Raw genomic sequence first — 14,198 nt, forward strand, 5'->3', positions numbered from 1 at the left:
CCCATTGGTCTTATTGATTGTGGTACTGACCTGGCTACTTCAAATCATAATCAAATTGACAAATTTCCAGTGACAAAGGCGAGATCGAAAAACGTCACCAAGTCATGGGGTAAGTAAAACAGTGGCGTTCAGTGTGAATAATACGTTTTGTTTGAGTAGCGTTGGAACGTTCCACTTGAATATGAATATTATATGCGGGTAAATACTACTAGAAATATATATTTTCCAGGTGTCAATACTCACATTTCATGCAAAACTAAAGCCTACATTTAGGACCCGTCATATCTTCTTTTTTAAAAGGCGTACACTATAGGTTGAATAATAATAATAATAATAATAATAATAATAATAATAATAATAATAATAATAATAATAATAATAATAATAGTATATATAATATATATAGTATTTAATGCATTATTATTTGACTTATTTGACTTTAATTATCAAAACAAAAACAACAAAATATGACGTGTGTACAGATTAAACATATAAGCGATATTTGGCGTGTTTTTACTGGGAAATTTGTAGTCATGTAACTATTAATTTTAAAAACAACAACAACAACAACAACAACATACAATGGCTAATTGTGTTTTTGACATGCACGTCAAATGTTTTAAACCAAATAATGCATAAAAAGAAAATATAAAACAGTTTTTTGCATCAACCTATATAGTGCCCCTTTAATAATAGCAACTTTAGCGGTTAAGGTCTCACCTAGGTTTCCCCTTTGGACAGGAATTAAACAGTCGCAGAAAGATCGAGCATGGCGAAGGTGAAAGGATCAACCAGCAGCGGTTTAAAACTGTTATATTTTCCTGTTCTTCTATGGATCGTGTATGTCGAAGTATGTCCTTGTGCTGCCGCGTCATCTGCTGTGTACATGCGGGCAAATGTTCCGAATAATATTGGAGATGCTACTTTTTTCAACGCAGGTTCAAGTTTGGAATGTCTAAGAATTTGTCGTAAAATAACAGCTGGGGAACTGTTCTTGTTTACTGCTACTACTCAACCACACTGTGTATGTTTTTCCGGAAGCTCAGTGGTCGCGACGTTTGTTGAAAACGCCATTGGTGATGGTGTATATGGAAAACTGTTGACATCGGTAGGTATACGTGTGCTGCCTGTACATGTATCAATTTTATTGGAAAGGGCTGTAACTGATGTTGGCAAATTACAATCCCTTTGCGTGTCAGTTTTGATATGAGCGTAATCAATGTTACATTGTACTGTTTCTATGTTCTTTATCCATATTGTGTAAATATATCGGCATGTAAAAAATATGATTTTTTAAATATCAATAATGTGTAGAAATCCTTTGCAATATAGCATTTTAAGAAAGTTCGGGTTAAAGTTTAGTTTAAATAAGGTCATTTTATTAAGTAAAAAGTTATGGTCGTTTTATACTGCAAAATAGTAATAGAAACTCTTAGCTATACACATGCACTGCGAATTATTTCAACAATACACTGTCTATTTCAGCACCCATCTGATTGCCTTGACGCCTACAACGGGGGACAAACAGCTGATGGCGTCTACAATATCCAGCCATTGGGTGGCGAGCCGACGACGGCCTGGTGTGACATGACAAATGGCGGTTGGACTGTCATTCAACGAAGAATGGACGGTTCGGAGAACTTCGAGAGGCTATGGGCGGACTACGCAGCCGGATTTGGAAGCTGTGAAGCGGAATATTGGCTTGGCCTTAACAATATACACCTTCTTACAACTATGTCCAGCTCGTTCATGGTTGAACTAGAAGCGTGGCCCGGGGAATCAGTTATGACTCACTTTGAAACGTACAGTAACTTCAGCGTTGGATCAGAGGCTACCAATTTCACACTTCATGTTGACGGCTTCGTTGAAAGCAACAACAGCTTCGTAAGTTCGTTTATTGATAGTCAAAGCGGACGACCATTTTCTACAGAAGACAGAGAAGCCGAAAACTTTTTAAACAGAAACTGCTCATGGCTTACAAGAGGACCCTGGTGGCACGCACACGACTGTTTCCCGTTGTCGCTAAATGGGGTGTATTTCGTCGGTGGAACCTACAACTCCACGCGTTGGTTGTACGAGGGTATTGAGTGGTACAGACTCTGGAAGTACACCTACTCACTGAAGACAAGCGTGATGAAAATCAAAAGAAATTAAACGATACTTAACTTTCGTGATTTTGTTTATTGGTTTTTAATATTTGACCAAACTATGGACTGATATACCATGAATTTCAAAAATAAAACATATTTCTTTCTTTAATATCATTGATTCTGCAGCGTTAAAAGAAAGTGTGTATTGTTAAAATTGAAACATAGAGCCCATGAGGATGACCACATGTTCATGTTTTCTACCGATGTGGTAAATATAAGGGGTACGTAATACATGAAAGATAATTAAATAGGACTCGTTCACTTTTTTATATTATTTTGACTACATTTTTTTTCGACTTGATTTATTTTACATAGCAACTGTCAGACACCCGAACAGAAATTTGTAATTTTAGCCGTAAATCATTCATTTTTCAATAGCATATGGCGAAATAAGGACTTTCTCTGTCATATTTCTAAAAGATCTCTTAATATCATTGAAACAAGCATTTTGTTCACAATTTAAACAAACTTTTTTTGTTTTGATATCTGATCCTACAATACGTGATCGCTTCCCTTTAAGGCATATAGATACAAGTATTACAGACATTCAACTGGACTAGCACAATGCAGCAAACACGGATGCCACAGACATTAAGATTTGTTTAACTGTAAAACAAATGGTCAAACGGAAACATTTGACGGCGACTTATTTTGATCGAACGATTTCTGTACTTAACCATTTTTTTTATTAAAACGAATCAACGAATTATTTCCTAATTGTCCCCAATAAGTTTTGCTATTGCTGAGGTGCTATGTTGAAATAAGGAGTATTTTGACAGACATGTCTCTCGTGATCATACGCTTACGCTTACATCAATCAATATATAAATAATATAATCTACGTTGCAATGTATCTGCATTGGACCAATTCTAGGTAAAATCTCAAAAACATTGACATTTCAGATAATAACTTTTAACCTGTATAATAAATTGTGTCGGTGGGGGGCTCGAACCACTGACTGCCGGATTATTAGCTAGAAACGCTACGACTGACCGTTCTTGGCGACGTATCGCAAACTACAATTCTCAAAACATACATTGCCAGTTAAATAATGGGGATGAAAAAGAGCATGATTGACATGGCATTTTACGATCTATTACTGAGTATCAAGTTACCTTAATACAATTCACTTCTTTAATCCATTGACGCGTGCACATCGCAAGGAGGACACGGGACTCCCGTGCCTCGACCAAAAGCAGCGGCGTGGCTCTAAATAGGGAGCCCGTTCTTTTTTATAAAATGTCGGCGCTGTGGAACCACATTGATTTCATCGGCTCTCACAGCATTTTCAGACTAATCGAAAGTGTGTTTTTTTCATAAAAAAAAACATGCAGGGACGGGTTTCCTTAAAAGTAGTGTTTATAACTAAATGTCAAATGCCCGGATGTGGTCCATCCAGTATGCACTCTCTTTAACGTAAGCTTTAAGATACTATTTTGTATAAGTCTTAGTATTTATAGTTGGTATACTTTGAATTCAGTGTAATATCTGCAGTCTGAAAGGATTTTTATACATTAACTACATGTTTAAATACTGTAACAATAAAACGTATATTAAATTAATTTTAGGAAACAAATTCTAATAAAGGGAATTCGAATTAAATAGCTAGCAAATACAACATCTAATTATAAATAATATTTTGCATGTGAAGATGAAGGTTGTACTCTAATTTCATTTAGAGCTCGAACTACGTCACCAAGTACAACAATATTACATAACAGCATATTAATCAAAAACACAGCTGGCATACAGGAAAAATGAAATTCTCAAATACATCATACGAAATGAATTGTGTATTAGAATGTCATAAAGCATAATGAATGAACTGGCGGATAACCCCTTCCATAACCTTAAGCCTACGTCTTTTATCTATATCAAGTCATCAACATGATTTAGGTAACATTTTAGGCGACTGAGCTTTTTTTCGGAGTTCCCATTGTTTAATAAGTTATTACTGTTAGAACATATGTAAATTAAATATGTACATTCCATTTATGTATTCATCAGTGAAGTCAAAGGAAAAATATTGTCACCAGTTGAGTGGAACATATGAATGTGTAACAGGTGAACGACAAGGATTATGTGTATTGCCTCTCTTGATCTCGATGTTTTTAAATGTTTAAGAGTCAATTTTCTATGAAAAGAGTATTAATGGTATCAATATTGATTCGTTTAAACTCCTTCTAATACTATATGCTGATGATTTTATTGTGTTTGCTAATAATGCTCCGGAATTGGAAGAAAGTCTTATTTATCATCAGAATATTGTGAAGGTTGGAAAGCAGGCAACTCATTTCGTATGGAGCCGGAAATATTGATTTTTTTGAAAATGATAATGAAATTCAGATTGTTAATAAGTTTAATTATCTGGGAACGGGTTTTACTCCGGGGGTGGGGGGGGGGGAGGGGGTATTTTCAGATGTCTAAAATATAATTGCAGGTCAAGCTTTAAAAGCATTTTTAAAGATGAACAAGTATAAATTTACAAACCTTACTATTAAACAGAAGTTATATTGTGTTGATAAGCTTATAACACACATTTTAAATAATGGTAGCAAATGTGGCCAAAGACAACGCCATAGAGTGAATACATAATTATGCAATACTATACTGTAGTTATTAAGTACATGTGTTAATAATTTTAATAAGAAAATATATCTTACTTTATTGAATGGCTGTGAAAGCTACCATAATAAAAAAATGGTGTTCGTTATTACTAGATCTGTTTAATTCACTCGGTTTGTATGATGTATGGTTCTTCGAATAAGTAGGGGATGATAAATCTTGCTTATGATAAGGCAAAACTAAATGATAATTGTATCCAAAACTGGAATAGAAGATTATTATCTCTAGTAGAGCATTGTTTTAGAGCAACAATATAGCATGTTTTAAACTCCAACCTTACTTAACTCATGCAGTATATTTTTTATTTAGTTTATTAAGGTCACGTGTACCTGTACATAGACTTATGATCGGGCGATGCCCAATCCTAGACCCGTTGATGAGAGGAATTGTAACACATCTTTAGTCTTATATGACGAATATATCACTTTTGATGTGGCCTATACTCTGATATAAGACGTAAATATATACCACTATTTTATAGACGTAGACCAACATGCAAAAGTTTATCCAATAAAATAAACTTTTGCATGTTTGGTCTACGTCTATAAAATAGTATGTATACTATATGTATAATGTTAACAATGTATTTAAGTTAGATTAGTTGACTTGTATGCGTCCTAATTATTGCATGTGTATTGTGGTATATTCGTTTATCATGTAACGTTTTGTATTGTATAGTTAGTTACAAATATTTACTCTTTTCATAAACATGCATGATACACTTTTACATAGAATTACTGTTACATAAGCGAGAGGTCAGCTTTAATTATTTAGTGAAACTAAATCGAAAATAATAGTTTCATTAATAGTATTTGCAAATACCTCTGGTGAAGTAACTCTTACCTGTATAAAAAGTACGCTTTTAAAAGTACGCATGACTGTTTGAATCTATAAGTATGTATTAAATATAAATTTTGACTTTGGCACATACTTTCTGTCTGTATTGTTACGAGCCTGAATATTTACACAAAGTTTTCATGTACAAAGATTCTCTGTTGTATGTTACCTTAACAGTTTTAGACTAAACTTACCTGATTCAGGTAAGACTATTACAATAGTAATGTTAAGGTTTTAATGATTCCCTCTAGTTTCGTTTTGTATATATTGTCCGATATAGGGAGTTTATTTGCAAATTACGGATATTTACAAATATAATATAACTCTCTTCATAGAACAACTATTGTTATATACGTATATGAATGTGTATACTCTTTATATTCACTTATTAGTGATTATGCATACACATTTATTGACATTTTAATTTAATTAATAGATTGCATTAAGAAATATTTTGATTTACTGAACTTATGAAGTTGATGTATTTGCTTATTCGATATTATTCGATGGTTGTTTAGTTTTGTGATATGAATGTATTGAATCACATGAAAAAACTTTATTGTATATTCATTTGTCCACATGGGCCATGGCCTTCTGGATATTCTGTAAATAAATATTGAATCTTGAATCTTGAATCATATGCGAATATTTATGCTGTAATGCCACAGCAAAAATATGTTCCGTTCGAGTACTTGCTTAAAAGCACAATGAGAAAAACTTATTCCGGATGCCACACCAAATATTTAATTTGATAATCAGATTTTCTTTCCAAAAAATTGGATCGAGTGAGCGATTTTTAACACTTGTGTCATTTTTCATAAACCCGAAGCGAAGAGCAAATTTTTTTTTTCATAATCAATAAAAAGGAAGAAAACATTCTCAAAAGAATTGCCCTTTAACCATTAATCATAATTCATCTGTTTTGAGTAAGAACAGATATGGATTAACCAAATTTCTTTATGATTATAACAAATTTTAAGTATGATGATCATTCTTAAGAAATAATAACCCTGCTTTAAGGAAATTTTTGAAACACCTTTTTTATCTGAATCATTTTCCCATCCTTTGTAAATAGTTTTATACATTTATTATGAATGCTATTGGCTATTTCAAAAGTGAAAGTTCATCATGTTTTTACATCTATAGGCACCATCAAAATAATTAGGAGTACGTATATATACATTTCAATTTCTTGATTTAATTTCATTTTGAATATCTCTGTTAATGCAATGACATGTCCTTACACAAATGAACAGTACCATGGTTTGTTCAGAATACTTAAAAGGTCAGGGAGTTATTTTATCCCAGATTTTGTTGTCAAAGAAAACATATATCAAGGAAGGCTTAAATATTTCTTGGTCAATCCGAACCAGTCGTCCTTTCTATTATATATCGCTATTTGTGACCAGATATTTGTTCGCAATTGATGTTTTTGTCAGTATTTGGTTAAAAGTGACTTTTAGACCACTTTTCAGACAAACAGTGAAACATATTCCAATTGAGCTAAGAATTTCTTAAGGCATCTGTTGAGAGAACAGTTATCTTTGAAAATTGAAGTTAACATTTCAGTTGAAAAACAATAAAATGACTAAACATGCTTACTGTAAGCAGCCATTTTGTTTGAAATTATTAACACCAATGCTAAACCGGTTTATATTAAAAAAAAACATCGGTAACTTCCATTTACATACATACATATATGCAATACAACTGCCTAGGAAAATTATAATAGATTATATTGTAGCCTTCAAAAAAGTTAATCCCAATACAAATCCGGTTCCCGATGAGACTATAGGTGCGGCCCGCAAAAAAAGAAAACATTTTTTTGTACATTTTCAAAATAAAAGGTGCGGTAAATCTGCGAAATTGAACATGTATTTGGTATGGACTAAGCTTAATTGTTAAAACTGTTCAACTGAAATCATTTGAAACAATAAAATAATTTCCTGTACATTCAACATGAATGTTATCACAAACATGAAACTTACGTCTCCGCCTAAAAACAAAAGGTTACAATGGACTTCTGATAAGTTTCCTTATGGGAGTGTGAAAAATACATACCTTATTTATGTCTTTGCGGCAGAGTGGTTTATAAAGAATATCTTATTTACGGGTATAGCATTTAAGAAAAAAAGTTTCAACAGTTTTGTTTTTAAAGGGAAAAGACAGTGTTCAAGGATGGATAGCATGTACAAACTGAGCATAGTATTCATCTTATACATTCAAAGTTACATTGGTATGTATGTTTTTTTGTACACGAATAGCTTACTAATATATGTGTAGGACTCCCTCATGTTCTCGCTATCGATCAGGGTTTAATAACATATTCCAACAACTGCTTTGACTTTGTAGGACGCAGCACATTTGTAAGGCTAACAATTATACGAGGGTAGTTCAAGAAGTTTGTAGGCCGATAGGCGTCACTCGCTCATTCGCTCTCTTAAATTTGTGTCGTCTCGGGTTCTGAAGCGAGTAAACGTCCTGATCGTTTAACCATTGCTTTACGTAGGACACAGTAAATATTCCAGGATATTTATCCTCAAGAACACGAAGCAGTTTCTGCGCATCCGCGTAAGTAGCGGGATTTTTCTCATCAAAATAATATCGCTCTAAAATGTCTTCTTTCTCTTTATTATCCATGAGTTATTAGGGTACTGGTCTAACATAGAATGAGAATTTAGCTATAAAAAGGGGTCTTTATAATCCTCGCCTTTAAATATACACAAACGATCTGGAATTAACAACACCAAGTACTAATGTAAAGTACACTCGCAACCCAGCAACTGCGGTTAAGAAGAATAACGCTTCTCCGTATTTCCACGTCGTGTAGTGTAGCAGTTGTTTCTCTTATACTACACATTAATACAAAGTAAGGGCAATAAATAGCAAATCTTCGCCAAATAAGTAAATATTCGGAAACCGATTCCCTGCTCCCGATTCCCACTCACCTAAAAATACCACTACTGATATTAACTATTTTAATAAATCTTTGTTTGGCACAATGCCTAAGGACACCCGGTCTCAGTCATCCAGTCATCCACAGAACCAAGGCAGTCCAATGTATTATTCTTTTAACTACGCATACTTTCATTGAATTAGCATACTTCCATCGGATGTGTATACTATCAATGAAAAATACGCATAATTCCTTTGAAGTATTCTTTGGAGTATCTGTGGTTACAGACGATGGGTCTCAGTATGCTCCCTGGTAGGACATGTATGATTTATACCAGATAATAGCTTTCCATAATGCCGAAATACAACACTATATTAATATAACAAATGAAGAGTTATTTCTAAAAGTCTTAATACAGCATATTTTTTATCAATGCATTTAATTTTAATTAATTACATTAACACACTTGTCAGGACAATCCCAAGTCGAGCTGTCTACCAACGGCAATTTAACGGTGGAGCTTTGTAAGAGCACGGTGATATGGTGCGCCTTCAATGTCTCGGATGATAATTTAATACAAGGAGTGTCATTGAACCTGACCAAAGATGGCATGACCAAAGTTCGTTTTCATCCGTTAACCGTAACAACACCTTCAAGCGTAGATCAATCAATTTCTGAAAGGGTTAAAGCTGAAAGATTTACGGTGGACAATAAAAACGCAACGGTGACTTTATACTCCATCGAATCCAGTGATAGTGGCACTTATACCTGGACAGCGTCTTACTACAGTGGTGAAAATAGAGACACCTACCAGAACGCAACAGCGATCCAGACACTGACCTTTTCAGGTATCGTTTATAAATTATACTTTCTCAACGTACACATATGCGTAAATGTTGCATTAACTCATACTTAGCAGTGAACAAGGTATATCAAGAACTTGCAAGAAATCCGAAACCATAATGTTGTCACTAGAATTTATTAGACAAAAGCTTTTTTATCATTTTTCATAAACAACGCATTCTATACCCAAATTGCAGCCCGTTTTACACGTATTTCTTCTTCTTTTCTATAAACAGATGCAGGTTGCCCGACAGCTTCTTACAAAGTGGAACTCGTTGTTGGAATGCTTGTTGTTGCATTCATTTATTTACAATGACATGATCTAAAGTGAAGGAATATTCGTATTCTTCTTCTTTCCTGACTGATGAAATATGAATTCTGTTATTGGACAAAGTAGTGATGACAAAAACATATTCTTTTTTTATAATACATTTGTTTTGTTTCTGTAACGAGGACAAATGCGTGCTGAAATATATTCTTCTTCTTAACAACAACTTTGTTTTATTGTTTTATTCAAAAGCGAATCTTTACTTAACTGAAAGATTTTTATGACTTGACACAATTGTCTTATGTTGAGCAAGGGGCAAAGCAGTCTCGGATACCTTCTTATTATGTATATTATTTATTATATAAATAACCTGATTTTTGTAAGTGAGAAAGTAAGAGGTTGTGAAAGTGGGTACAAACCGTTTGTGATAATGGGATAAAAAACATGGCCATATTCTGACAAAATACCATGAAATTGTACGCTCTGTGGACAAGACGTCTTATAGATACACAAACATCTCAATTGGACATAATACGATGCCAATTTGTTGGGCATAATAACATGTCAATAAGACACGTTCACGTTGGACATTATTAAAAGTCAGTTTGACATAATAACATGTCACTAAAGTGTGATAGAATGCTAGTTAGACATAGTAACTTGTCGGTCTAACATAATAACATGTCTGTTAGACATAGCCATAGTATGTCCCATCTGCTAACACTAGAGAGTCTACCACATCTGATTACACTAGAAAATTTACCGCATCCGCTAACACTAAAGAGTCTATCATACTTGCTAACACTAGATAATCTACCACATATGTTAAGACTAGAAAGTCTACTACATCTCTGCTAACACTAGAGAGTCTGCCACATATGCTAACAGTAGAGAGTATACAACACCTGCTTAAACTAGAAAGTGTGTTTATCATGTCTGCTTAAACTAAATACTCCACCACAATGTTAACACTAACAAGTCTTCTAAATCTGTGCTAAAACTAGAAAGTCTGACATATCTGCAAACATTAAAGTCTACATCGCCTTGTTATACAAAAGAGTTAACCACATCTGCTTATACTAGAATGTTTACAACGTCTGTTAACACTAGCGAATCAACCATCTATCTGCTAACACAATAGAGTCTACCACATATGTTAACACTTTAGAGTCTACCACATCTGTAAACACTTGAGAGTCTACCACATCTGTGCTAACACTAGAGAGTTTACCACTTTGAGTCTAACAATAGAGAGTCTAAAACATCTGTATTAACACTAGAGAGTCAACCACATTGGCTTACTCTTGAGAGTCTGCCAAATATGTGTTAACACTAGAGAGTCTGTCACATTTGTGCTAACAGTAGACAATTTCCAAATCTCTGCTAACATTTAAGAGTCTACCATATATGTGCTAACACTAGAAAGTCAACCACATGTGTGCAAAAACTAGCGAGTCAACAACATCTGTTAACACTAGAGTATCTACCACATCAGTCATTACTAGAGAGTCAACTACATCTGCTAATACTAGAGAGCCAATCACATCTTTACTAACACAAGTGAGTCTTCCACATATGTGCTCTCACTAGAAAGTCTATCACATCTCTGCTTTCACTTAAGAGTCTACCACATATGTGCTAACACTAGGGAATCTACCACATCTGTTCTAAGGGAATATAACACATCTCATAACATTTAAGTGTCTACCACGTCCGTGCTAACACTAGAGAGTCTTCCATATATGCACTAACACTAGAAATTTTATCACATCTCTGCTTACACTTAAGAGTCTACCGCATCTCTGCTTACACTTAAGAGTCTACCACATATGTGCAAACACTAGAGAGTCAACCGCATCTGTGCTTACACAAGGGAATCTATAACATCTGCTAACACAAGGGATTATACCACATCTCATATTATTAAAGAATCTACCACATCTATGCTAACACTAGAAAGGTTATCACATCTTGTTTACACTTAGTTTTCCACATCTCTGCTTACACTTAAGAGTCTATCACATCTGTGCTAACACTAGAGAGTCAACCACATCCGCTTACACTAGAGAGTCTGTCATATCTGTGCTAACACTAGAGAGTCCACAACATCTGCTTACACTAGAGAGTCTACCACATCTGCCTACACTAGAGAGTCCACCAAATCTGGGCTAACATTAGAGAGTATTCTAGATCTGCACATAGCTATATAGCTTTTCCGTAAAAGTTTGCTAGACTTGTGAATTAAAAGGCACCTTATGTAAGAATTGACAGATTAATTGCCAACTAAATAAAGACTCTATTTACTTTTCGGTAAAACATTTCACTCATAACTAGACAATATTGAGTAGTCGTTCAATACGGGATTTATTAAACGAGTCTTTTTTAAATTGATAAAACCAAGCTTTGGCGAAGTTTTATCAGTTCTAATAATTCTGTCCAATAAATTTCGTATTGATGAGCATGAAAATGATATTCTATCATAGATACGTTGTATTTTTTTCATTTACAGTCGAAACTCGTTATGTCGACTTTTTCGGGATCTAGTGAAAAAAGTCGGGATAACGAAAAGTCAACTCATCCGAATTACAAAAAATATCACCAATCCCAACACGTTTGAGTTAGATTGATTTCCGATGTTTACATCCACAATTGAACGGTATTGTTACATATTTCCGTCGTGAAAACAGCAAACTTATTATTGAAAAATAAAGTGAAACAAAGAAGAATTATTTGTGTCGAATTTATTTCTTTTACGTTTATGGATCACACAAAACACATATAAAACCACAATGGCATACACTTGTACATTGTAAGAAAACGGTATAGCACATATGACAACAACTTTTATAAAATAGCACATTCGTGTTTCGTTTATACACAGCAATATAGCACATTCTCAAAATCATTTTATACCGGGTCTTTTTCTGAATTGGTCGACCAGAGCAGTGGAACTAACATTTGACATTTTGAAGTTATTTTTTCTGTGCCCATTCGGGATTGTTATCGAATCAATAAAATTTTCATGTTTTATACAATACCAAAAAGAGCTTGAGCAATAAATGTCTCTTTAATGAAAAACATAAACAAACAACTTTAATTATTCGCACTAACCAATTACATTTTTGTTCCTCCAATTATGTCAGTTTGTTATATTGACAAGCACGGTATTTTGCGACATGCCGCAAACCGTCATGAATATTTTCACACTTACGTCTCGATCTACAGTTCGACATAAAGAACATAGGAAATGTGTGAAATTCGACCACAGGGACTGAAAAACGAGGTCGACATAGCGAAAAAGTCGAGATAAAAAATCGACACAAACAGATTTATTTTATATAGAATAAGAAGGAATAAATTCGGGACCGGAAGAAAAAGTCGACACAACCGGAAAGTCGACATATCCGACGTCGACATAGCAAGTCTGGACTGTATTTTGCACATAGTGTACATATCAACATACAGTACTAAAGGAAAAAAGCTAAATCACAATTCCACGCACGCACGCACTCACGCACGCACACACACACACGCGCGCACGCACGCACACACACATACATGCATGGACACACACACACACACACACACACACGCACACACAAACATACATGCATGGATACATAAACGTTTGTACTTACGAACGATATCCCCATATACTAGCTAATGTTTTCAAATTTTGAATATATAAATCAAGTCCTACGATTGATGTTATTTAAGAACATTTTGAGAGTTTTTGACATGGCTATGTGTGTCTTTAATAGTTAATTAATGTTTGTCTTTCCCATTTTTTATTTTAGGTTTCATATTTATTGTCGTTCAACGCTGTTTGTTCTTCTATTTTAAATCTTTGTTTCAAATACATCAAATATGCATCAAAGGATAGTAGTTGGTTGAGTGTGTATGTTAAATTTGATAAAAATATTAAGGAAGTTACAAACGTTATTGTTTTGTTTATTTCCTATTCCCAGTAAGGCTTCACGTTTACCAATCAATACATTAATCTTTGTTGATGCTATTAAAACGTTTCATTCATTCCATAGTGGCTGAGTAACATTACACTCCCAGTATAGATGTTCATAAGATTACATACATGAACTACAGAATGTACATAAGATACAATCGACAAGTTTGAACTTAAAAAAGCAGTTGTTATTATTCTTAAAAGAAATTCGTAATAAAAACTACGTAATGTAGTACCTATTGTAGATGTGTTTATATTACAGTATATATTTTTTCATTCAAAATTTTAATCTGTGTTGCCAGGGTTTCAGTCCACTTTAATTCTAAGACTGGCGATGTTGTTGTTGTTTGGAGCAATATTGCGTATATAATATTATTTTATTGCTGATATTGTACTAAGAGTCTGTGTGGTTTATTCAACTTTTAATCAATTGTATCTTCGTTTCCGTCGGAATTAATTTTATGAGAGTTAGATATTTCATGAACACGGTGCTCCATATGCCGTTTAAATATTCAATTTGATTTAAATCATAACAAATTTTAGTTCTATGATCGAAAATGTGTTCAAAGTATTGTACACCTTTTCCATACCACTGTTCGTTGAATAGCGTATTTCCT

General features: G+C 33.9%; 1 protein-coding gene and 1 long non-coding RNA gene across 2 annotated transcripts; both read left to right on the forward strand.

Moving 5' to 3' along the window:
* The first annotated feature begins 769 nt into the window (after window positions 1–769).
* Window positions 770–2,154, forward strand: LOC128244095 (microfibril-associated glycoprotein 4-like). Its single transcript, XM_052962111.1, has 2 exons — window positions 770–1,108; window positions 1,486–2,154. The coding sequence occupies exons 1-2, from the start codon at window positions 770–772 to the stop codon at window positions 2,152–2,154; spliced, it is 1,008 nt and encodes a 335-aa protein (XP_052818071.1).
* Window positions 2,155–7,673: 5,519 nt separating this feature from the next.
* On the forward strand, window positions 7,674–14,173 carry LOC128243865 (uncharacterized). The gene is made up of 3 exons (XR_008262926.1): window positions 7,674–7,849; window positions 8,983–9,357; window positions 9,589–14,173. It is a non-coding gene; the product is annotated as an uncharacterized LOC128243865 (long non-coding RNA).
* The last annotated feature ends 25 nt before the right edge of the window (window positions 14,174–14,198 follow it).

This window comes from Mya arenaria, chromosome 8 (genome assembly GCF_026914265.1).
Source record: "Mya arenaria isolate MELC-2E11 chromosome 8, ASM2691426v1".
NCBI classification, from domain to species: domain Eukaryota; kingdom Metazoa; phylum Mollusca; class Bivalvia; order Myida; family Myidae; genus Mya; species Mya arenaria.

Bases quoted from the DNA above. Each gene is read 5' to 3' on its own strand.
- LOC128244095 (XM_052962111.1), top strand. From the start codon at position 770: ATGGCGAAGGTGAAAGGATCAACCAGCAGCGGTTTAAAACTGTTATAT. The intron at 1,109-1,485 runs GTAGGTATACGT...TGTCTATTTCAG, and splicing joins ATGGAAAACTGTTGACATCG to CACCCATCTGATTGCCTTGA.